Source organism: Fundulus heteroclitus, unplaced genomic scaffold, assembly GCF_011125445.2.
Source record: "Fundulus heteroclitus isolate FHET01 unplaced genomic scaffold, MU-UCD_Fhet_4.1 scaffold_41, whole genome shotgun sequence".
NCBI classification, from domain to species: Eukaryota; Metazoa; Chordata; class Actinopteri; order Cyprinodontiformes; family Fundulidae; genus Fundulus; species Fundulus heteroclitus.
The window spans coordinates 780,220-803,614 of NW_023396824.1; the positions used below are offsets into that span (position 1 = coordinate 780,220).

A 23,395-nucleotide genomic window follows, 5' to 3' on the forward strand; every position below is an offset into this window, starting at 1 on the left:
GCAGGCGCTACTTTATTAACATGTCGGCCACCAAAATACTCTTACCTTGACTTGATGTCGCTGGAATTGGGTCAGGATGTTCTTCGGTTGTGCCCTTTCCTCCGACAAAATGCTTGCTACATATGTACTTGAATTTGGTAACTTTTTCCGGGTTGAACTGTTGTGTAGGCCGACCGCCCCGGTGTTCCAAGCGCACACATTTCTCCTTGCAGTCTTGAAGAAAACATCCTTCATATGCGGCCGATCAGCGTAACTCGAGTCGCTGTTGCACGTTCCATAGCAACAGTGTTTAAAAACCATGGTCTTAGATTTGGAAAAAGCAGTCGTTTACCGAGTAAAACCAAGGGTAACGCACGTCTCTTTTAAAGCAAAGCAGCGGCAGGTTTCAGGAGTTTGCCCCACTGCGTACCACGTGATGTGACGTCATTGTGACGTTGTGTTTCTAAAAATAGCTCGCGCGCGGTACCGCATTGATGATGATTGGCCACCAGGCTGGTCCAATTTAGCCATGAAACCTCCCACACTAAAATGAGAGGTGTTTCAGTTTAATTGTCCAACCCCTTTATATATTGTATTTCACTTACTGAATTGAGTTACTGAAATAATTGTCTATACTTTTATTTATTAAGATTTAATGCTACTGTTTATGTAAGGCAGAGGTTACAAATGTAAACGTTTCAACCTTTTGTTTGGACCGTTTTTGCCTTTTCTTCTTTCTATTAAAAACGGCTCTAAGAGAAGAGGTGGAAACGACGCCCCCAAAATGACGCTTGTGGCCAAAAAGTGTATTATGTCAGTAGTGGTTTAGGACTACCGTAGCAAATGAATGGGAAACGTTGACCGTCGGCTGTCGCCAATTAGCTCATTAGCTGCGTCTCAGATCGAAATACGCAGTTTGCAGCTCTGCAGACGCAGAGTTTTCCCGGTCGGCAGGTTTTGATAAAGACAAATCCTTTTCACTCAGAAGGTTTGATTTAAAATCCCCAAGCGATGAGAGACTACGACCAAGGAACTCGGAAGCTTTGCCTTTGACGGTCATGCCCACCACCAGGCGGGCGCCTTCTTCAACTTCTTCAGAAGTTGAACGATTCTAGTTATGATTTGTTCCTTTTAGATAAGTTTTTGATCTGTTAAGTTTTGGCCGTGGGAAAGACACCGTCTCAATAGGATAATGGATGGGTAACAGTACAGAAGCTGCAGAGAGGTGTGTTAAACTATGGCTCTGCTTCCTGGTCTGGACCTTGGGTTGTCAGCATTTAGGAGGACTAATAAATCCGGCCAGATTTCTAGAAAGAAGAGCAGCACCATCCAAAGTGGGATGAATGCCGTCTCTCCGGATCAGACCAGGTTTTCCCCAGAAAGTTCTCCAGTTATCAATGTAGCCCACGTCGTTTTCAGGACACAACCTAGACAACCAGCGGTTGAATGATGACATGCGGCTAAACATGTCATCACTGGTCAGATCAGGCAGGGGACCAGAGAAAATTACGGAGTCCGACATTGTTTTAGCAAACTCACACACCGAAGCAACACCAACTTTAGTGACCTCCGATCGGCGTGATCGGGTGTCATTACCGCCAGCGTGAATAACAATCTTACTGCATTTACGCTTATCCTTAGCCAGCAGTTTTAGGTAAGATTCTATGTCGCCCGTTCTGGCCCCTGGCAGGCATTTAACTATGGTCCCTGGTGTCTCTAGTGCCACGTTTCTGACTATAGGGGGTTTTCAGCTGACGTCACGCTCACGTGACTACTCAGCGCGTCCGCCATATTGGGTGGCAGTCGTTTCGCACCGTTGACCTGCGTTGTATGACGCCTTAGGCAGTATTGGAAGTGAACAATGGGGAAAACGTGTTTAATGGTTGGTTGCACGGTCCGTGGAGGTGGAGATCAACGCTTTCTATCGCCTACCAGCCGTAATAGTGAATCAGTGTGAAAAAAAAAAAACAGCTGTCTGAACAACGCCGTCACCTATGGCTGACACGGATATCCAGGTCCGATTTGGACGGTGTTAAGCTGGAATACGCCAGAGTCTGCGGTGCTCACTTTGTCACAGGTAATTAACTGTTAAGTATTTAAAACATATAAGAAGAATATATTAATAATAGGGCTTGGGCGTTATGACTTATTACTTTCCGCGGCTGTCGTGTTGACTGCCTCCGCCGCCTCTACTGCCTATTACTACCGCATACTGTACTCCCTCTCTCAGCCGTGTTTTAATTTGATTAATTTCACCGTAACTTGATTTCAACCATGGTAAACCGTTGCTGTATTGTGGGCTGTAACAGCGCAACACATGATCGCCATGGGACAAACATAAAAACAGATTAATTTTCCACCGCTTTCCTGCCTGGAGGCGCAACCACGGAGAACAACTGTTAGCGATAACAAAGAGTCGTCGGCTCGCTTGGATCGCGGCTGTAAGTCGACCGATCATAACTTTCCACAGTATCCCGATGTCAATGAGAGTGTGTTCTAAACGTTTGAAACACATAGCAGCTAGTTAAAAGTACATTACATGCGCGAGTGGTTGTTAGCGCTAACGGTTAGCATGTGCTAACCCGTCTGAGCGCAGCTTACCTTTGAACGAGTTACAGAGATAAAGAGATCGTCGGCTCGCTTGGATCGCGGCTGTAAGACCGAACATAACTTTCCACAGTATCCCGATGTCAATGAGAGTGTGTTCTAAACGTTTGAAACACATAGCAGCAAGTTAAAAGTACATTACATGCGCGAGTGGTTGTTAGCACTGGCGGTTAGCAGCTACTAAACTAGCATGTGCCAGCCCGGCTGAGCACAGCTTACCTTTGAACGAGTTGCTGTGTTCCCACTGTTTGCTGGCTTTATGATCTGCAGCTCCTACCGGCGCCAATACGGTAAATACAACTTAATTTTGCACTGGTCATTGTTCTGCTTAAATAATTAAAGCCGCGAGCGGCGTCGATCGGCCTTGCAGCCAAGCGCCTTCGCGCACCGCCCGCCACGGGCGGGCGGTGCAACACATTTGCAACACATTTGCGTCGGATTGTTTACATTTTTACCATCTTATTAAAACTCACCCGTCCACGTATGATGGCGATTTCCTTGATGTACATAACCAGATGTGAACTGGTTGTGAGCCTCTAGATCCTTGTAAGCTCTCATTTCCTCAAGAGTGTGCAGAGGGTTTTCACCGAACACCAGGTAATGCATCTGGATTACGGCTAAACAAGGCACCGTGGAGGGCATACGGGTCCATATGGTCGATCACGGAACATTTCCTCAGATATACGTCCTTATCTGGTCGCTCTAGCGTGCTGGCGTACTTATCCATTCGCGATACGATAATATGTGTAAGACAACTAGAGATAAGGAAGTGTGCCACCCAATATGGCGGACCGGAAGTTGGCCAGTGACGTCAGTGAAAACACCCTATTGAGCTCCCAATAATCAGGGTCGGCTTCTCAGCGGGTGTGTCGCTGAGTGGGGAAAATTTGTTTGAAACGCAGACGGGTTGGTGGTGAACTGGGGGCTGAAATCTAGAGCTATGCTTCCTACGAACTGTCACCCAGCCGGCCTGCTTACCCGGCTGCTCGGGTGCTCCTGGAGGACCACTAAGTGAACTAACGCTAGGTCTATATGGCTCCGCGCTAGCAGAGGGGCGGCTATCAGCTGGTCTTTCCATAGCACGGAGCCGGGACTCTAATTCTGACACCCTCGCCTCCAAAGCTACAAAAACACTACATTTATTACAAGTACCATTATCACTAAAGGAGGCAGAGGAATAGCTAAACATCTGACACAGAGAGCAGGAGATAAGGGGAGACTTAGTCAGAGACGGAGAAGCTGAAGTAATAGTAGGAGAGGAAGCCATTGTGGAGCTAAAGCTAGGCTAGGCTAAAGCTAGGCTAGCGCCCTTCTACCACGCCAAGAGAGCAAACCGTGAAACACGAGGAGTTCCCAAGCGTGATGTGCAGCAACAGAAAATGTTTTAAAAGTGCTTATGTGTTAGAAACAGATGTTACAGCAAAGAGATTAAAGATAAAAGCGAGAGAATCACGCAATGAAAACAGGAAGTGATACAATACGCCTTACCGCAAACAGGAAGTGACGTCAGCCGTGACGTCAGGGTTCACTCTAAAGTCAGCGACACAATGCAATAAGGGTTTCTTTATTATTATTCCTTTTTAATCTTCCGTCACCGTTAATACAGCCCGAACCGTAGGCTGTACCCCCACAAACTATATATCAAAACGTGCGTCTCGACGCCGCGAAGTGTGCTATTTGTTCCAGACGCCATTTAAAGTTACAGCGGTGACAAAATTAACCAAAAACCACTTCTCAAAACCACTTCCTAGACACAGTTGACCTCTCCATAATGCAGAGCTCAGCATGGCACTTTTTTTTGGTACAGTGGTTTAGGTGTTGGGCTGTTGCACCAAAGGTCGCAGGTTCGCAACCCGCTCGGGGTACCCAATATTTTTTTTATTTTTTTTTAAAAGTAACAAGTTACATTTCCTGTCTGGATTCAGGAAATGTAACCCTCATTGATGTAGGTCTTTTAGATTTTTCGCAAATCACCTCAGACCGGCAACAACCCCAAAGTCAAAATTATGCAAAAAAGAACGAACGAACAACTTCAGCCTATTCGCTCAATTTTCACTCTACCTAGACAAATTATACATCAAAACGTAGGTCTTTTTGTCTGGTTTCAGGAAATGTATCCCTCATGGGTTACGATTTATAGATTTTTCGCAAATCACCTCAGACCAGTAGCAACCCCAAACCCTCCCCAAATTGAGCAAGTAAGCTGCAGTTGACTTTTCGTGCTGCAGACAGCCAGCCAGGGCCGGTCCAGCCATAGGCGAACAAGGGGCCGCTTGGGCCCACTGGTGTGATGGGGGGGCAAAATTTTCCTTTTTTTTTTTTTTTTTTACAAGTAATTAAATAACTTGAACAACAGATATAAATGAATGATGATAAAGGAACTTGTTTAATTTATTTAATTTATTTTGTATTCAGAAGTTTTAAGAACATTTTATGTATTGTTTATTAATTTTTTTCATATTAATACATAACCTCCCCCTTTTCCTGTCAAATCCTGCCACAAGCATTTCGCTGGTTCTCCTTAATATTGAAAACTTTGTAATGTAACAAGAGATCAGGGACATCCTCCATCGGGATAGAATGGCACCTTTTGACACCCACTGCATTGGCTGTGATGAATGTAGGAATCTGAAATTCGCACAGTCACTTCCTCTTAACATTTTCAAATTTTCCAGTGATTATCAGCCGTGAATCACTTTTCTGTCCCATTTTGGATTTCACATGCTTTCCTATTGGCCCTTGGACTCCAAGAGGATCTGGCAGGATGCCCAGACATGACCCCCCCCCCCCTCCCGGCCAATACAGCACCACTCACCTGTGGGAAATGGCGCTACACACCATTTTTGTCAAATGTTGAGTTTCCTTGCCCAGATTTGGTGAGGCTTAGTTGCTAAAGGAGGCCAATCTGACCCATGGACTTCGGTGAGCTTTGGTGACATTAAGTATTGGCACCCTTTTTGAGCCACTTCCCAGTACAGGATTTGGACCAAACTAACAGAGTGCCATCACCCAGTGAAACTGGACACAACCATGTTAGCGGCTAACGGTTAGCATGTTGCTAACCGGAAGTAGCTCTAGGAAGGTCTCACCAACTTCTGCTTCACAGAGTTTGTACTTCCTTTAGTAGTTTGTAATGCCTTTAACATTTTTATTCACATATTCCATTTTTTCATGCTACATTGAAGTATTTAATCATGTTTTAATAACACCAATTTTCCATGCTGCTTGGATGCAGACCTTCTCCTGTCGGCTGGTTTTGACGAAGACAAATCCTTTTCACTCTCAGAAGATTTGATTTAAAATCCCCAAGCGATAAAAGCCTACGACCAAGGAACTCGGAAGCTTTGGCTTTGACGGTTACGCGCACCACCAGGCGGGCGCCTTTTTCAACTTCTTCAGAAGTTGAATGATTCTAGTTCTTATTGCCACATTGCCAGACAAGGCAAGGCAAGGCAAAGCAAATTTATTTATATAGCACAATTCAGTACAAGACAATACAAAGTGCTTTACATGATTAAGATATAGCAAAATAATAAAATGTAGATAGAAAATAGAATAAAAGCAAGTAGGGATAGAATCTAGTAACAAAAAAGAACATTAAAAACAGTAAAACTGTTTAACTAGAACAGTCAAAGGCAATTTTAAACAAATGTGTTTTTAATCTTGATTTAAAAGAACTCAGGCTGTCCGCACTTTTACAGTTTTCTGGAAGTTTGTTCCAGATCAGTGGAGCATAGGAACTAAATGCTGCTTCTCCATGTTTAGTTCTGGTTCTGGTTCTGGTTCTGCAGAGCAGGCTGGAGCCAGAAGACCTGAGTGGTCTCGAGGGTTGATGCCCTGATAACAAGTCTGTGATAGATTTAGGTGCTAAGCCATTGTGGGATTTATAAACTAACAGAAGTATTTTAAAGTCTATTCTCTGAGATACAGGGAGCCAGTGTAAGGACTTTAGAACTGGGGTGATGTGCTCTACGTTCTTAGTCTTAGTGAGTACGCGGGCAGCAGCGTTCTGGATCAGCTGCAGCTGTCTGATCCACTTTTTAGGAAGACCTGTGAAAACACCGTTGCAGTGATCAGTTCGACTAAAGATAAACATGGATTAGTTTTTCCAGATCCTGCTGAGACATCAGTCCTTTAATCCTAGAAATGTTCCTCAGGTGATAGAAAGCCGACCTTGTAATTGTCTTTAGATGCTTTTGGAGGTTCAGGTCTGAGTCCATCACTACACCCAGGTTTCAGGCCTGATCAATGGTTTCTAGTTGAAGTGACTGAAGCTGTGTGCTAACTTTTGATCTTTTCTCTATTGGTCCAAAGATTATTACTTCTGTTTTGTTTTTATTCAATTAAAGAAAGTTTTGGCACATTCAATTCAATTCAATTCAATTTTATTTATATAGCGCCAAATCATGAAACATGTCATCTCAAGGCACTTTACAAAGTCAAGTTCAATCATATTATACAGATTGGGTCAGATTATACAGATTGGTCAAAAATGTCCTATATAAGGAAACCAGTTGATTCCATCAAAGTCCCGACAAGCAGCATTCACTCCTGGGGAACCGTAGAGCCACAGGAAGAGTCATCTGCATTGTACATGGCTTTGCTGCAATCCCTCATACTGAGCAAGCATGAAGCGTCAGTGGGAAGAAAAACCACCCATTAACGGGAAAAAAAACCTCCGGCAGAACCGGGCTCAGTATGAACGGTCATCTGCCTCGACCGACTGGGGTTACAGAAGACAGAACAGAGACACAACAAGAGAAACAAAAAAGCACAGAAGCACACATTGATCTAGTAATCTGTTCTACATTAGATGGTAGTAGCGGGTGAGCCGTCTTCTCTGGATGATGTCACAGTTAACAGAACGCCAGACCAGGTGTACCTACTATGAAGAGAAAAGAGAGAGAACAGAAAGTTAAAGCAGAAATGACAACACATAATGCATAATTGAAGAACAGTAGAACTCAATATAGTGAGAAAATTAGATCCTGATATACTCCAGTAACCTAAGCCTATAGCAGTAAAACTATAAAGGTAGCTGAGAGTAACATGAGTCACTAGTTATAATTTTTGTCAAAAAGAAAAGTTTTAAGCCTAGTCTTAAAAGTAGACAGGGTGTCTGCCTCACGGACCAAAACTGGGAGTTGGTTCCACAGGAGAGGAGCCTGATAGCTAAAGGATCTGCCTCCCATTCTACTTTTAGAGACTCTAGGAACCACCAGCAGACCTGCAGTCTGAGAGCGAAGTGCTCTGTTAGGAACATACGGGGTAATCAGAGCTCTGATATATGATGGAGTTTGATTATGAAGGGCTTTATACGTTAGAAGAAGATTTTTAAATTCTATTCTTGATTTAACAGGAAGCCAATGAAGGGAAGCTAAAATTGGAGAAATATGATCCCTCTTGTTGATTTTCATCAGAACTCTTGCTGCAGCATTTTGGATCAGCTGAAGGCTTTGAACTGCATTTTGTGGAATTCCTGATAGTAAAGAATTACAATAGTCCAGCCTTGAAGTAACAAATGCATGGACCAGTTTTTCAGCATCACTCCTGGACAGAATGTTTCTAATTTTGGCGATATTCCGGAGGTGAAAAAAGGAAACTCTGGAAACCTGTTTAATATGGGATTTAAATGACATGTCTTGGTCAAAAATAACACCAAGATTTTTTACTTTATTACCAGAGGCCAGGTTAATGCCACCCAGATTAAGTGATTGGTTAAGAAGTTTATTTTTTGAGGACTCTGGCCCAAAGATTAAAACTTCGGTCTTGTCAGAATTTAGATGCAGGAAATTTAAACTCATCCAGCTTTTGATGTCATCAAGACATGACTGCAGTCGAAGTAATTGATTGGATTCATCAGGATTTATGGATAAATATAGCTGAGTATCATCAGCATAACAGTGGAAATTAATCCCATGCTGTCTGATAATTTTGCCTATCGGAAGCATATATATAGTAAAGAGAATTGGTCCAAGGACTGAACCCTGTGGTACTCCACAGGTGACCCTAGAGTTTGAGGAAGATTTATTATTAACATGAACAAATTGGAATCTGTCTGACAGATAAGATTTAAACCAGCCTAATGCTTTCCCCTTAATCCCTACAGTATGTTCAAGTCTTTGTAGGAGAATATTGTGATCAACTGTATCAAACGCAGCACTGAGATCTAACAGGACAAGTATAGACACAAGTCCATTATCTGAGGCCATGAGAATATCATTAGTGACCTTCACCAGAGCTGTTTCAGTGCTATGATGAGCTCTGAAGCCTGACTGACACTCCTCATGTAGGTCATTACTTTGTAAATGTTCACAAAGTTGATTAGCAACTACTTTCTCAAGAATTTTAGATAAGAAAAGAAGATTAGATATAGGTCTGTAATTTACTAACTCATCTTGATCAAGAGAAGGTTTCTTAAGTAAAGGTTTAATAACAGCTACTTTCAAAACCTGTGGTACATATCCATTTACTAAGGATAGATTAATCATGTCTAAAATAGTGCCACTGATCAAAGGGAATATGTCCTTAAACAACTTGGTTGGGATTGGGTCTAACATACAGGTAGAAGGTTTAGATGAAGCTAAAATTTTAGATAGCTCAGAAAGCTCTACTGCTTCTAAACAGTTCAGACACTGTGCAGGTTCTAAAGATTCCTCCAATGCTGCCTCACTTACTGAGGACGAGGTAATCATGTTTGGGAGGATGCCAATTATTTTATTTTTAATGGCATCAATTTTATTTATGAAGAATCCCATAAAATCATTACTACTGAGAGCTAAGGGAATGGATGGATCAACAGAGCTGTGGCTCTGGGTATGTTTGGCAACTGTACTAAAGAGAAATCTAGGATTATTTTTATTCTCTTCAATTAATGATGAAAAATATGCTGCTCTAACTCTGCGGCGGGTCTTGTTATACAACAATAGTCTGTCCCTCCAGATTAAGTAGGATTCCTCTTGGTGTGTAGAGCGCCATTTTCTCTCCAATTTCCTAATTGCATTGCATCCATGCATTGATTTCTTCTAGGCATTTACTCAGTGCTTGAACTGGTTTATAGTCACCTGGTGACATGGTGATGTAGAGCTGTGTGTCGTCTGCATAGTTATGGTAGCTGATGTTGTTATTTTTTATTATCTGGGCTAGAGGGAACATGTAGATATTGAAAAGGAGGGGACCCAGGATGGACCCTTGAGGATCCCCACATGTGATTTTTGTCATGTCTGATGTAAAGTTACCTACTGATACAAAAAAGTCCTTTAAGTAGGATTTAAACCAGTTGATAGCTGTACCAGAGAGGCCGACCCAGTTCTCCAGGCGCTCTAACAGAATGGAGTGATCGACAGTATCAATGCTGCACTGAGGTCCAATAGAACCAGCACTGAGGTTCTGAGGTCCAATAGAACCAGCACGGTGGTTCTGAGGTCCAACAGAACCAGCACTGAGGTTCTGAGGTCCAACAGAACCAGCACTGAGGTCCATCAGAACCAGCACGGTGGTTCCTCCACAGTCTGTATTTCTATGGATGTCATCAAACACCTTGATAAGGGCGGTCTCTGTACTGTGGTGAGGAAACCTGACTGGAAAACATCAAAGCGGCTGGTCGTTGTTAAGAAGGTGTTTAATTGTTGAAAAACAGCTGTTGTTGAAACACCAGGGGTGTACTTGAACCCAGGACCTTCTTGCTGCAAGGCAACAGCGCTACCCACTGCGCCACTGTGCAGTCCCACTCAAGTAAAAGTAAAAAGTACAGTGCAGTAAAACTACTAAAAGTAAATTTTTGCAAAGGTGTTACTCATGTAAATGTAGCTAGTTACCACCAATCTCTACTAGACCTGAATGAATGAGAAACTCTTTTCTGGCTAATAAAAGGTAACCATGGATGCTGACAGTCTCTAAACTCCAGAGTTAGTGATGGATTAAAATAAAGTACTGGGTTGATCTGAAACAAAAACTTTATTTAAAACAGGAACCTGACGATCACCAGCAGAAAACATGGCTGACAGTTTAGTTGTACGGTTCTGTTCTCCAGGACTGAAGACATCGTCCACATGTTCTCTCTGTCCGGTCCAAACGCTCCACCTGAAACTGCTTCAAGGTCTCTGGACTCAATACAGATCAGTGCTGAGTCAGCAGACTGGACCACAAGGCAGCAGCTGATGAAGTGTCCCGTCTTGGTCCATCAGAACCTTCACTGAGATCTTCTTCCTGGTCCAAAGTCTGATGGATCAACGGACCAATCAGACTGATCAGCCATCAGAGGAGTCTGATCAATGGAGCTGCTGCGTGTCCTGGTGTCATCTGGTTGGTCCGGGATCTGTACTCTCCCTGCTGAGGAGAGGAATGTCCTCTGATTGGTCCTCTGGTTGGTCCTGAGTTTTTGCTGTTGAAGAGACAGAGGACAGTCATGAAGACAGAAAAACAGTCAGAGAGATAGAAAACAGTCAGAAAGACAGAAAACAGTCAGACCTTTGATTACAAGCTGAAATGTTTTCCATCTAAGGACTTTTCCCTTCGTCCAGGCGGTACACTTGTACTCTCCTCTGTCTTCCTTTGTGGGACCCATCAGAGTCAGACTGAGGTCTCCAGTTGTCACCAGGTCTTCATTCATCTTTGTTCTGTTTATATAGCACTGGTTCTGTTTTGCTGGCTGATCAGAACCCTTCATGTACAGATGGACCATCTTGCCGTCTCTGTTCCTCCACTCCACTTTAATATCTTCTGGTAGCCCAGGGGTTGTTGTGAACGGCAGAAGGACAGACTCCGCCCCCTCCTCCACCTCCACCTGACAGACTGAGAGAAGAACAGAGCAGATGATGAGATGTAGAGACAGCAGCTCTTTGTTACTTTATTGAAGGATGGTGGAGAGAGCTGGAGGCCAGAAGAATATGATAGCAGAAGGTAACTGCAGCCTTATATGCTCCTGGGATGTTGTTGTAGATGTGATCTAATAAGCTTTTGTCTCTGGTTATAAACTTACTGAATTTGTGGGATTTGAGGAGCACAGCTCTGGACATTGTCCGTCAGTGAAGAAATAACATCACTGAAAGTCCTTCTATCTCCCACCACCTGCTCTGGGTCAAGGGGGCAACCCAGGACAGAACTGGTCCTTCTGAGTTTTACCAGTCTGCATTGTTTGTTGTTATTTCAGCTTCTAAGTTTTTGTTCTCTGTCATTTTCTCTTCATAGAAGGTACACCTGGTCTGGTGTTCCCTTAGCTGTGACATCATCATGGGGGGCAGATCACCTGGTATTATCTACATGCTCTCTAGCTCAGATCATGAATAACAAAGACACTCAAAGGCTGGGTAAACTCCTTCGACACGCTCCTTCATGGGGCGCCCGATCCACCTCGCCCTTAGCTGGTATCACTTCTCATGCCATAGGTGTCTGGTCTAGGAATATTTTATGTTTTATGTAGGTTAACATTCTCTTACTTTGGCAATGCTGCATTGCAGCCATGTCAACAAAGACACTTGTATTAAAAAGTGCTTTAAAGGTACATTACCACGTCATTTGACTTTTTAATTTATTTATACGTCAGCAGCTCACTCTGGTTGCATACAAAGTTTTTATGAAATATTATCACATCTTGCTGGCATATTAGTTGTCATTTTGGTGTTTTATGCTTTGTTTTTGCTCAAGTTGTTAGTAATTAAAGCCTTTTGTGTTTATTTTAATAACAGAAGAAGTACAATACTACTGCATGTGCAGCAGGGGATAACAGCTATTAGCACACCCACAGCAAAAAATGAAAAACGGTCCAAGATCCAGTGAAAAAAACTGCAAAAAATGATGAATATGATTCCAAGAGGGAAAAGCCTGGAACATCACTAGGATTGCAGCTGATGCTAAACCTGCTGCTTTGCTGCGAGGCATTGCAGAGAGTCAGGCTCAGTCCGGCATTATTTACAAGTGATTTATTAATCTCCCTGAAGGGGAGAGGATCTGCCATGAAATGTCCATACCCCCCTCCCAGCTCAACAGGCCCCGAGGCCCTGCAGCACACCAGAGGCCCTGACTGGGCCAGATAGCCGGGCGCACACCGGCCCAAACCCCAGCAGCATACTCCACAGTACCCAAGCCACCGAGGCCCCGCCCGAACACCCGCCTAAGGACGACACACCCCAGGAACCCAGAGCCCCAGACCCACCCAGCTACAGCATAGTTACCAGGCCAGTAACCCACGTCCACCAGCGCAGAACCCCCCAAGAGTATCGCAAGCAGCCACCGGAGGCCGACCTGAGGTCCCCCAGGCACCAACCAGGTGGGGGCCACAGGCCCCGGGGCCGGGCCCACCAGACTAGATACAGCAGGATCTCGATGGCAACGTCTCAGGTATGTACTACACATTACACTTCTATGTACATCTTTCTCTTCTAGGGGTTTTATATTTTCTACAAGCCTGTGTTCTATGTAGGAATGATGGGATTCTCTATTATGTTTTTATAATAACAATAAAGATTCTTGATTCTTGGTATACTACAGGAACATCTGAACCACTGACCTTTGACCTTCAGCTCAACCTGTTTTATCATCAGGATCTTTTCGTCACTGTTGTAGACGGTGCAGGTGTAGATGTTACTGTCTCCATCTGTGAGGTATTTCAGAGTCAGACTAAAGTCTTTGGTTGTCAGAGGGTCTTTATCCATCTCAGTTCTGTTGCTGTAGAACTGGTCCTGTTCTTCAGGCTGATCTGAACCATCCTCAAACACATGGACCTTCTTATCTCTGCTGTCTGTCCACTCCACTTTAACACCTCCAGGCAGGTCATCTGTGATTTTGCAGGGCAGCAGGAGAGAGTCTACAAATGAATCCACCACCACCTGTGGGACTGAGAGGACAACAAAAGACAAGATGAGATGGACAGACAGCAGCAGCTCTGAGGACAGAGGAAGGTCCAACATGTTGGACTGGTTCCAGTCTGAAATATGTCCCACATCTCCACAGAACAGAGACAGTGTTGTCTTTGCTGAGGGTCCATTCAGCAGCAGAACCGACTGTTGGACAGAACGTCCTTAGTGTGGACAGGAGACCCAGCAGAAAGCTGCAGACTGACCCAACCAGCAGTCAACACTGACTTCAAGCTGCTGCTGCAGTTTTTCACAGCTTCAACATCTTGATCTAACGTCATCATTGAGCTCCTGGTTCCCTCAGACTGGCTGAAAGAAATGGACCCGTCCATCTGGAGACCAGAACAGTACAATGGGACCAGTTTCCAGCTGCTCTGTCTTTTCAGTGTGGACCAATCAGAAGAACTGAAGCAACACCTCAGATGTTCCTGTCCTCTAGTTTGGTTCCTAACATGTTGAAGGAAGAAGATCCAGTAGAAATGAGGCCTGTTGGCTCACTGCAGTTTTTAAGGACATGGAGGTCTGTCCTCATAGGCCCGGTCCAGGTCAGAACCAGTGATCCATCATCACTGTTGACCAGCATGTGACTTGGACTGGGCCTGGGAAGACAGCTATACCTGCAGGTTGCTCAGAGTGAGCCTCCAGAACAGACAGAGACTCCTGGAGAGGTGTCTAAATGTTTTCAGGAGGAACTGAAGGAAAGTCCGGTTGCCTCTGATGTAAGCCTGGTTCTGATACCAGATTATAGTTACACAGCAGAACATTGAGGTGTGGATGTGGTTCTGAAACTGTGCAGAGATACAACTGATAGGAAAACTAGCTGAAAGGGGAGACAAGCTTCTGGACCTCTGAGGCCTGGTTCTGCTGAATTCTGGTAGGATCCAGGTTTCTGATGGTGGTCAGGGATCAAATGTTTCTGAAACAGAACCAGAACTGGCTCTCAGTTGGAGGTCCAGCTGGTCAGTGAGAACCAAACAGAACCGTTCCTGTGCTGATCCAAATGGTTCCTTAGGAAGAGCCCGTCAGAACCTGGGCCTCGGTTCTTCTGCTCTGATGTGAATTTAGTGAGAAATGCTGCAACCAATGTTCTGGTTCTGCTGGTTTCAGGTTCCTGTCAAAAACAGTGGTTCTGCAGCAACTTAAATGCTGATGTTTCTCTTCTGACCCGTCTGTTGGTTCTGCTCTCCAACTTGTTCCTCCAGCAGTGGAGACGGTACCGGGTCAAAGCGTCCAGCTGCTCCTTCAATCCCTGCAACGCTTCCGTGGACCAGAGGAATGTGAAACTGGACCCTGTCTGGACAGAACCTCTGCCTCCTGTACCGGTTCCTCATCTTCACTCATTCTAATGTTGTGTTCAATGAAACCAGGAAAATGCAGCGCTGATGACATCACATTCACCTGGTCTGTGAACCTGAAACTCTACATCTGATGAACCTCTGATCAGTAGTGATCCCACCTGGTCAGCTGATTGGAAAACTACAACAACAACACATTAACCACTGACCTTTGACCCAGAGATTTAAACCACTGACCTTTGACCCAGAGATTTAAACCACTGACCTTTGACCTTGAGACGTACTTGTTTCTTCATCAGGATGTTTCCACCCTTGCTGGAGATGATGCAGGTGTAGATGTTAGTGTCTTTATCTGTGGGGTGTTCCAGGGTCAGACTGAGGTCTCTAGTATTCAGCAGGTCTTTATTCATACTGGTTCTGGCTCTGTAGAACCGGTACTGAGCTTCAGGCTGATCAGAACCGTTCTCATACACATGGACCTTCCAGTCTTTGCTGTCCCTCCACTCCACAATATCATCGTTAGCCAGGTTAGCTGAGGTTCTGCAGGGCAGCTGGACAAAGTCCTCCCCTGAGGTCACCTCCACCTGTGGGACTGAGAGGACAACAGAGGACAAGATGAGATGGACAGATGAAGGTCCAACATGTTGGACTGGTTCCAGTCTAAAATAATAATAATATATAATAATAATAATAATAGTAATACATTTAATTTAAAGTACCTTTCAACACACACGGATGCGGCACAGAACAAGGACAACAGTAAAGGACTGTGTGGTTCTGATGTCTGGATCTTTCCCTCCAGAATCTGGGAGCAGAGGAAGTTCTGCTCCTCATGGTGCTGAGGGGGGGAGGAGGAACCGTGTGGGCTTTTAAACACAGCTTAGTCAGATTTCCAACTAAACCTGAGAGTGAATGCCAAACTCAGACACCTCCAGAGGGTTTGAGTATTGCAGAAAATCTGTTCCTGTTGGATGGATTTAAAAGTAGAACAGCAGGTGTCAGAAGGAACAAAAGAGATGCATGCTGAACCTTCAAGTGTGGGGAACACAAATATCAGGCAAGATGAAGAACATTGTCTACGACGCTCCAAAAGAGAGAAAAAAGTGCCTCTGTATTTAAAGGACTACGAATGTAAGGCAGATAGTGATGATTTTGCCACAGCAAATTTTAACAATGTTGATTATTGCTATCGTTTAGTGTGTAATACACCACAAAATTTTAAAGAGGCCCTGACTTCCCCTGAGTCTGAGAAGTGGGTAGAAGCTATGAAGGAAGAGGTTGAATCCTTGAAAGAAAATGACACATTTACTCTGACAACGCTGCCAGAAGGTAAAAATGCAGTGGGGGGTAGATGGGTTTATACCATCAAGGAGAATGCAGATGGAGCTGAGACTTTTAAAGCCAGGTATGTGGCAAAATGCTACAGCCAGGAAGCTGGTATAGATTATAGAGAAACATTTGCACCAACAGCTAGCATGACATCTATACGCAGCTTAATACAAATGGCAGCTCAGTATAATCTGAAGTTACATCAGATGGATGTTAAAACAGCCTATCTACACGCTCCTATTGACTGTGAGGTGTTTATAGAACAGTCTGAAGGTTTTATGGTTAACTCAGAATTTGGTGATAAACTGTTTTTTAAACTTAAGTCACTGTATGGTTTAAAACAATCAAGACGCAATCATAGCAGCTGAAATTGAAACAATTTGTCTGAAAACGGTTTTGTACAAAATTAATCAGATCACTGTGTGTATAGAGCAAATATATACAGCAAATAATAGAGTGATTTTAGTCATTTGGGTTGATTATCTTATTATAGCAACAAGTGGGGATTCTCTAATGGACAGTGTTAAAGACATGCTGAAAGCAAAGTTTAAGATGAGAGATATGGGGACGCTTAAATAGATAGATGGAAAAATAAAAGTTAACCAAAAAAGGCACATAACAAAAATACTTGAAAGAAACGGAACTGTCCAACTGCCCACCAGAACCAGAGCGGCTCTAAGTGGGACCAGTTTCCAGCTGCTCTGGTTCTCCCGAGTCCCTCAGCCTCTTCCTGACTCTGTCAACATCTACACGCCTTAGCTGCTCATTCATATGTAGCTAAGGCGTGTACAGGTTGCATATTATGTCATATTGTTCTTTAAAGAGGCTAGCGAGCTTTTCCAGAGCTAAACTTGAGTATTTCATCTTTGTTTACAAAAAGTGGCCGTATTATCAATACCTGTACAATATTTACTCTGGCATTTACCATTTACCGGTGTTTCTCATAAAGCTTAGCCTCAAGGTGTCTTCAAGTCCAGTCCTCCAGGTCTGCTGTCCCTTCAGCTTTTAGACGTGTCCCTGATCCAACACACCTGAATCAAATGGCTCAATTACCTCCTCAGTCTGCAGTCAAGTTCTCCAGAGTCCTGCTAATGGCCTGATTATTTGATTCAGGTTGATAGTAGGAGATCAGGGGTGGCTGAGAGAGAGGGAAGACAAAAGAACCGCAGGCCAGAGGCAAACCTGTGTCCGCTGTCAAGGACTGAAGCCTCCGTACATGGGCCGCCATTGGTGGTGCAGACCACCGGCACACCCACCTTATCTTAACATTCTGTGTAGAGAAGCTTCCCAGCAACGCTTCCATTGATCAGAAGCTCTGAGAACCTGGAGCTGGAAACTGGACCCTGTCTGGACCGGACCTCTGCCTCAGTTCCTCATCTTCACTCATTCTAGTGTGTTCAATGAAACCAGGAAAGAATGACCCTGAGATATAACCCACTGACCTTTGACCCAGAGATATAACCCACTGACCTTTGACCTGGAGATTAACTTGTTTCTCCTTCAGGATTTCTCCCCCTCTGCCGTAGACGGTGCAGGTGTAGACGTTAGTGTCTTCATCTGTGGGGTGTTCCAGGGTCAGACTGAGGTCTCCAGTTATTCGTGCGTTTTTATTCATTTTGGTTCTGTCTTTGTAGAACTGGTCCTGTCCTTCAGGCTGATCAGAACCACGTTCTTCAGGATGATCAGAACCACGTTTCTCAGGCTGATCAGAACCACGTTCTTCAGGATGATCAGAACCACGTTTCTCAGGCTGATCAGAACCACGTTCTTCAGGATGATCAGAACCACGTTTCTCAGGCTGATCAGAACCACGTTCTTCAGGCTGATCAGAACCATGTCCTTCAGGCTGATCTTCACCGTTCTTATACACATGGACCGTCCTGTTGTATTCATCCTTCCACTCCACTTTAACATCTTTAGGCAGTTGTGGTCTGGTTCTGCAGGGCAGCACCACAGACTTCATCTCTGAGTTCACCACCACCTGTGAGACTGAGAGGACAACAGAGGACACGATTAAATGGAGAGACAGCAGCTCTGATGGTCATTGTCTCCTCCCTGTCTCTCTGACTCAGAGTTCAGACTGAAGAAGGTCCAGCAGGTTGTTTCAGGTGACCTGAGCTCACCTGTCTCCTGTCAGACAGAAACCGGTTTAAACCAGTTTCTGATGAAGACCTGTTTTCTTCTTCAGGACATTTGGAGGAGCGACTGAAGAAGGAGTCACAACCAGAGGTACTTTGTTACCTGACCTAATTAGAAATGTTGGTTATTAATATTTTACTGGAGTAACATTTTTAGCTGACTTTTTTATTGTATTTCTTACATTTTCATGCAATTATCTGTACTTTCTTACATTTAGAAAATAGCCTTATTGCTTCCATTTAATTTCAGCTTGTACTTGTGCTGGCTTGTCTTTGGTAAAAAAAAAAAACAACAACTATCCAGACAAGATGCAGCACCCAGACAGAGTGAACTTGACTGTGGTTGGAGGCGGTACTGCACCAAGTTGTTGCCAAAAGAAAACCTAAGAATAATTACTGACTTAAGAAAAACTGATTTTTTGATTTTACAAAACACTATATTTACAATTGTTTAAACCAATCACCAATCTTCAGTCAACATACAAATGTTGCAATAATCTTGTTAAATAAGAGACTTCAGCTGTTATAGTTATCTCACTACCCCATTGTTGTTCTTTACCTGGTAACACTTTAATGTACAATAACAAATCCATATGTACATAAGTCACCTTAAATCTCTGCTTTATTTCCTTTTTGTTTTTTTACGATCCCCTGTATATATGTGGACACACTGTATATACCTCAGGCACCTTTTCCTCCTTTTGGCTCCTTCTTTTAATTATTGAGCTGACGTGACACGTGAATTTCTCCACTGTGAGATCAATAAAGTCTATCTTATCAATAAAGTCTATCTTAGCTTATTTTATCTTATCTTATCTTATCTTAAATCAATACAAAGGAGTCAAGCAGGGTTAACTTAAAAGAACATCAATGTCCTTACCAAGAATACTTTGTAACACCAAAATCTTTAAAACTCTTCAAATAATCCATACATTTGTAAAAGGTATAGCTTCGGTCTACATTTAATGTTACAGCACCACCCTACACCTGCCTGGTTCTCCATACAAATTTTCCTTGAAACATAAATGGCAGGTTTTGCTTTACTTGAAATAAAATCAAGACGTTTACAGTTCTGTTGATTTGTTTTCTTGTACCCCACACCATAAATACCTCCCTGAGACTAAAGGACTCATTATATTATAAAGAGATTAAAATATTGTCAGTCTCTTGGATTTGCTAAAATAAGGAAACACCATCTCATGGATGGGACAGACTGACTTGACTCAGTTGGATTAGAAACAGAAATAAAAGAGTTTGAGGCGATGGCTCCATGTAATACCCTCCATTGGAGGTCAGCTGTTCTCTTCTTCAGGGGCGCAGAACCTACAGAACCTGCCAGCCTTTCAGTCCACACAGTGGGGCCTCTGTCACAAAGGCCCTTTCATCAGGTTCCACCACATGAGCATATTCATTCAGGGGACCTTTCTTTTTTCCAGACACCCCTTTATGTGTCTTCAACATCAGGATTATATCCAGTAGAATAGGCACAGTTAGTGTTAGCACAAACAACCCATTGTAACTGCAAAGCCTCAGCTCCAGCCTCTGAACCGGTCCCTGCACAGCCCACCACCGCTTCCCCATTTGCAGATAGGATAATGAGAGAACAGACACATTATTCACCCCAGGAGTAGGAACTTACAGCTGTCCTACACCCCAGACTCCTCCCATTCCTGGTGTGAAATACACAAGAGGGAAAGATTATTATGGCCCAGCTCCAACCCCCATGGACAGTACCGCAGACAGCACTACCCCCAGTGAAGGTAGAACTCTGAGGGGTCATTGGGTCCCTTGGGAGCTGGGGAGTGGTGGCCGAGTGGTCAGAGCAGCGCGCTTGCAGTCAGAGAAGGATGCAAGTACCCGGTTCGATCCCAACTTACTGCACTCTGGGTCCCTGAGCAAGACCCTTAACCCCCGACTGCTTCCCGGGCGCCGCACATGGCAGCCCACTGCTCCCCAACGGGGATGGGTTAAAAGCAGAGGAGGAGGAGGGCTGGCCAAGTGGTTAAGAGCAGCGCTCTTGCACTCAGAGAAGGATGCAAGTACCCAGTTCGATCCCCGGTCCCGGCACTCTGGGTCCCTGAGCAAGACCCTTAACCCCAGGTTGCTCCCTGGGCGCCGCACATGGCAGCCCACTGCTCCCCAAGTGGATGGGTTAAAAGCAGAGAACACATTTCGTTGTAATGTATGTTTCAATGACAATAAAGATGATATTACTATTACTACTATATTATTACCAGGGGACACAGTCATTCAGGACCGCCCCCATGTACATCATACGCCCCGTGAGTGAGATCACAAAGTAGTAGATCAGAGGGAGTCTGAAGGAAGGATGGTTGTAGGAAGAGACTGAACGAGGTAGAAGGGAACCCTGGGAGGACTCAGGAGAGTTCGATCCACTTAGAAAATGTACTACATAAATGTCAGGATGAATTACAGCAATTACAGCATTAATCTACTAAGGGAAAGGCACGCAGACATGTTTATTACACTGGACAGAAGTCATGAGAGAAACATGCAGCAGGAAATCTGTTGCTGCTTCCTTTGTTGCCCTCAGCCCAGAGAGCCTTTTCAGTTTGGAGACGTTCACGCAATAGTAGATCAGCTTCCACCTATGACAGGAGGAAGCCCTCTGTAGCTAGGGGAATTGGATGTGTTGACTAAGGGGCTGACATTAGCTCTGGGAGACTTTAGGGCCTTTAATTTGTGGTAAGATGTGTCACCAGAATCATAGCAGCTGAAACTGAAACAAAACGTTTGCATGTTCTGATGAAACCAGACTAACCTCTATGCTCACTGCCCTAGGACAGGCAACAAGAGAAAAGTTCCCCCTGTCATCTCCAGCAGCAGTACCTACATTTCAGTGGGATCTAGAACAGCATCCCAAGGAGTTCTTGGACAAGATGGTAGAGGTATGGATCAGGCACTGGCAGTCACCCAGGTAAAGAAACAACAGCCCCATTTACACTACCCTTGTTAAACCGAGCCGAGCCGAGACCAGTCTGAGCTTGGATCAGTTAACCAAGCTGGGACGACCGTTTACACACCACGCTATCCCGGTTCCTTGGTTTTTCCTCGCCTCCTAGTGACGATCTGCGGTACTGCTGCTCTCTGGGATTGAAGGCGGGACCGAGCAAATCAAAATGGCGGCGCTCGTAACATTCAGGATGTTATGGTTGGGCAGAGTCGGCTTTTGGGACGTGGATAAGACAAACAAACGTCTAATAAGGATTTACAGAAGCAGGAAACAACAACAGACGCTGAGGTTCATAAGCAGAATCATCTCTGGAAATCGTGTGGCACGGTAAGGAAGCTAGTATTATTATGAATGTCTGAAATTTGTCTGAATGGACTGTGAATCGGGACGTGCAGCCAGACACGCCGGAAAACCCGCGGACAGTCAGCTGACTGTAAGGGGATGACGCGGTCTGCTCATGCGCTCCTTGTTATCAGATAACCGGGCCAAAAAAAAACAGTCTGAGACCTACTCAGGAATTGGTCTGCATTTAGCGCGGTCCGGTTGTGTCTAGCTCGGTTCAGTTCAGTCTGCTGACCGTTTACACACGAGAGTTATCTCGGTTACCGTGCTCGAACTGGTCTCGGTTCGGTTAAAAAAGGGTAGTGGAAACGGGGTAAATGAGAGAGTGCATTGCCTGGGGGGGGGGGGTCAGTGGGGGGGATCTCGCTCTGCGTAAACTGAGTCTAGATCCTGCAGACGGCATCCCACAATCCCCTGCGCTGACCACACCACCCGTGCTAGGTCCTTCCTCTCCTGGACTGAGCAGCTCCCATACCACAGTTATGCTGAGACATAAACACTCTCTATTGTAGCTCTGTAGAAGTTCTTTAACAGCTTAGTGGGAAGTCCAGACCTTTTCAGCTTCCTGAGGAAGAAGAGCTGTTGTTGGGCCTTCTTCACCAGGTGGGAGGTATTGGGTGCATGGTCACATATTATAAATCAGCATTATGAGTGAGAAAACATCTGAGACTTACCTGCCATGAAATAGTGCCGAAAATGATATGAAAGTCCAGCAGAGGCAATAAACAGAAGCAGGAAGACCAGGAAAACTATGGCCCAGGATGGAAATGGTTCTGTGGAAAAATAAAAATCAAGTTACTCTTACTCTGACCTTTGACCTTCATCAGTAGCTCCAACCTGAGGCTCCACACTGACCTTTTCTGACATGTTTCAGAACCACCTTCCATCTCAGGATGTCCTCGCCCCTGTAGACGGTGCAGATGTAGGTCCCACTGTCTCTGTCTGTGGGGAACCTCAGGGTCAGACTCACGTCTCCAGTTCTCAGCAGGTCCTCATTTAGCTTTGTACGCCCACAGTAAAGGTCGTCCTGGTTTTTCTGGTCTCTGCTTGGATACATGTGAACCACATTTACTGCTGGTTCTGACCGAGTCCAGTCCGCTGATGTTTTCTCATGCAGGTCAGGTGATGTTCTGCAGGGCAGGAGGACAGACTCTGCACCTTCAGCCACCTTCACCTCCTCCTGGTCATCTGAGAGGAGATCACAGACCAACGTGAGCAGTGGGCAGGAACAGTCATGCTCATTATTCTGGTCACATTTAATGAAACCCTTCATTTGTGATCAACATGTAGACAAACTGAAGCTTTACCTGTCTGAACCAACAATGGATCATCTCACTACTTTTATTGAAGCATCAACTACAACAGAAAGCAGGAATGTTACGTCCCCAAAGTCTAGGGGTTCAGGGGCAGTAACATAAAAATGGGTCCAGAGAAAGTAGTATAAGAAAAAGGAGTTTTATTACAAAAAAGAAGGGGTTTTAACAAACACAAAACAATACAACCCAGTTTAACACAAAAGGTCTGATAATCTTAACAGGGCTTAGAGTAAAGTAAATTACTAAGGGTTTAACCAAACTAGGAAGCACAACTAATTCAAAGGAGTCCAAAACAATCCAAATCAAAAGACAACAGGGAGCACCAAACCCCACCCCACTAGCTTAGAGCTAGCAAACACAAACAGTCAGACTGCTTCAGCAGAGCACACAAAAGTTCCAAGAAGTCTGCAAAACAGTAGCAAACAAAAGGTTGGGGAACAGCTTTACAAAACCTCTTCCTACTAGCTGTCCCTTTGAAGGAATGATTTCCAGGCCTATTATACAGTTCAGGTGGGCCTCATCAGAGTCTGATTGGTTTTGCTGGTCCAATGGAGTGGCTGCT

The 23,395-nt window shown here is 44.5% G+C and overlaps 2 protein-coding genes across 2 annotated transcripts in view; both read right to left on the bottom strand.

Annotated features, from left to right (window-relative positions):
- LOC118560255 (protein NLRC3-like) overlaps positions 1-23,395 on the bottom strand; it is a 943,592-nt gene that overhangs the window by 628,330 nt on the left and 291,867 nt on the right. The gene's annotated exons all lie outside the window — the stretch shown is intronic.
- On the bottom strand, positions 10,884-22,694 carry LOC105923743. The gene is made up of 6 exons (XM_036131052.1): positions 22,373-22,694; positions 22,192-22,290; positions 17,897-18,052; positions 17,534-17,782; positions 13,094-13,420; positions 10,884-10,969 (listed from the first exon to the last, which is right to left on the bottom strand). The coding sequence occupies exons 1-6, from the start codon at positions 22,572-22,574 to the stop codon at positions 10,884-10,886; spliced, it is 1,119 nt and encodes a 372-aa protein (XP_035986945.1). The 5' UTR covers positions 22,575-22,694.

Coding starts and splice junctions, on each gene's coding strand:
- LOC105923743 (XM_036131052.1), bottom strand. CDS start 22,574: ATGTATCCAAGCAGAGACCAGAAAAACCAGGACGACCTTTACTGTGGG. Junction 13,421..17,533: donor AGTTAATCTCCAGGTCAAAG/GTCAGTGGGTTA, acceptor TTGTCCTCTCAG/TCCCACAGGTGGTGGTGGAT. Junction 10,970..13,093: donor GGTTGAGCTGAAGGTCAAAG/GTCAGTGGTTCA, acceptor TCTCTTCAACAG/CAAAAACTCAGGACCAACCA.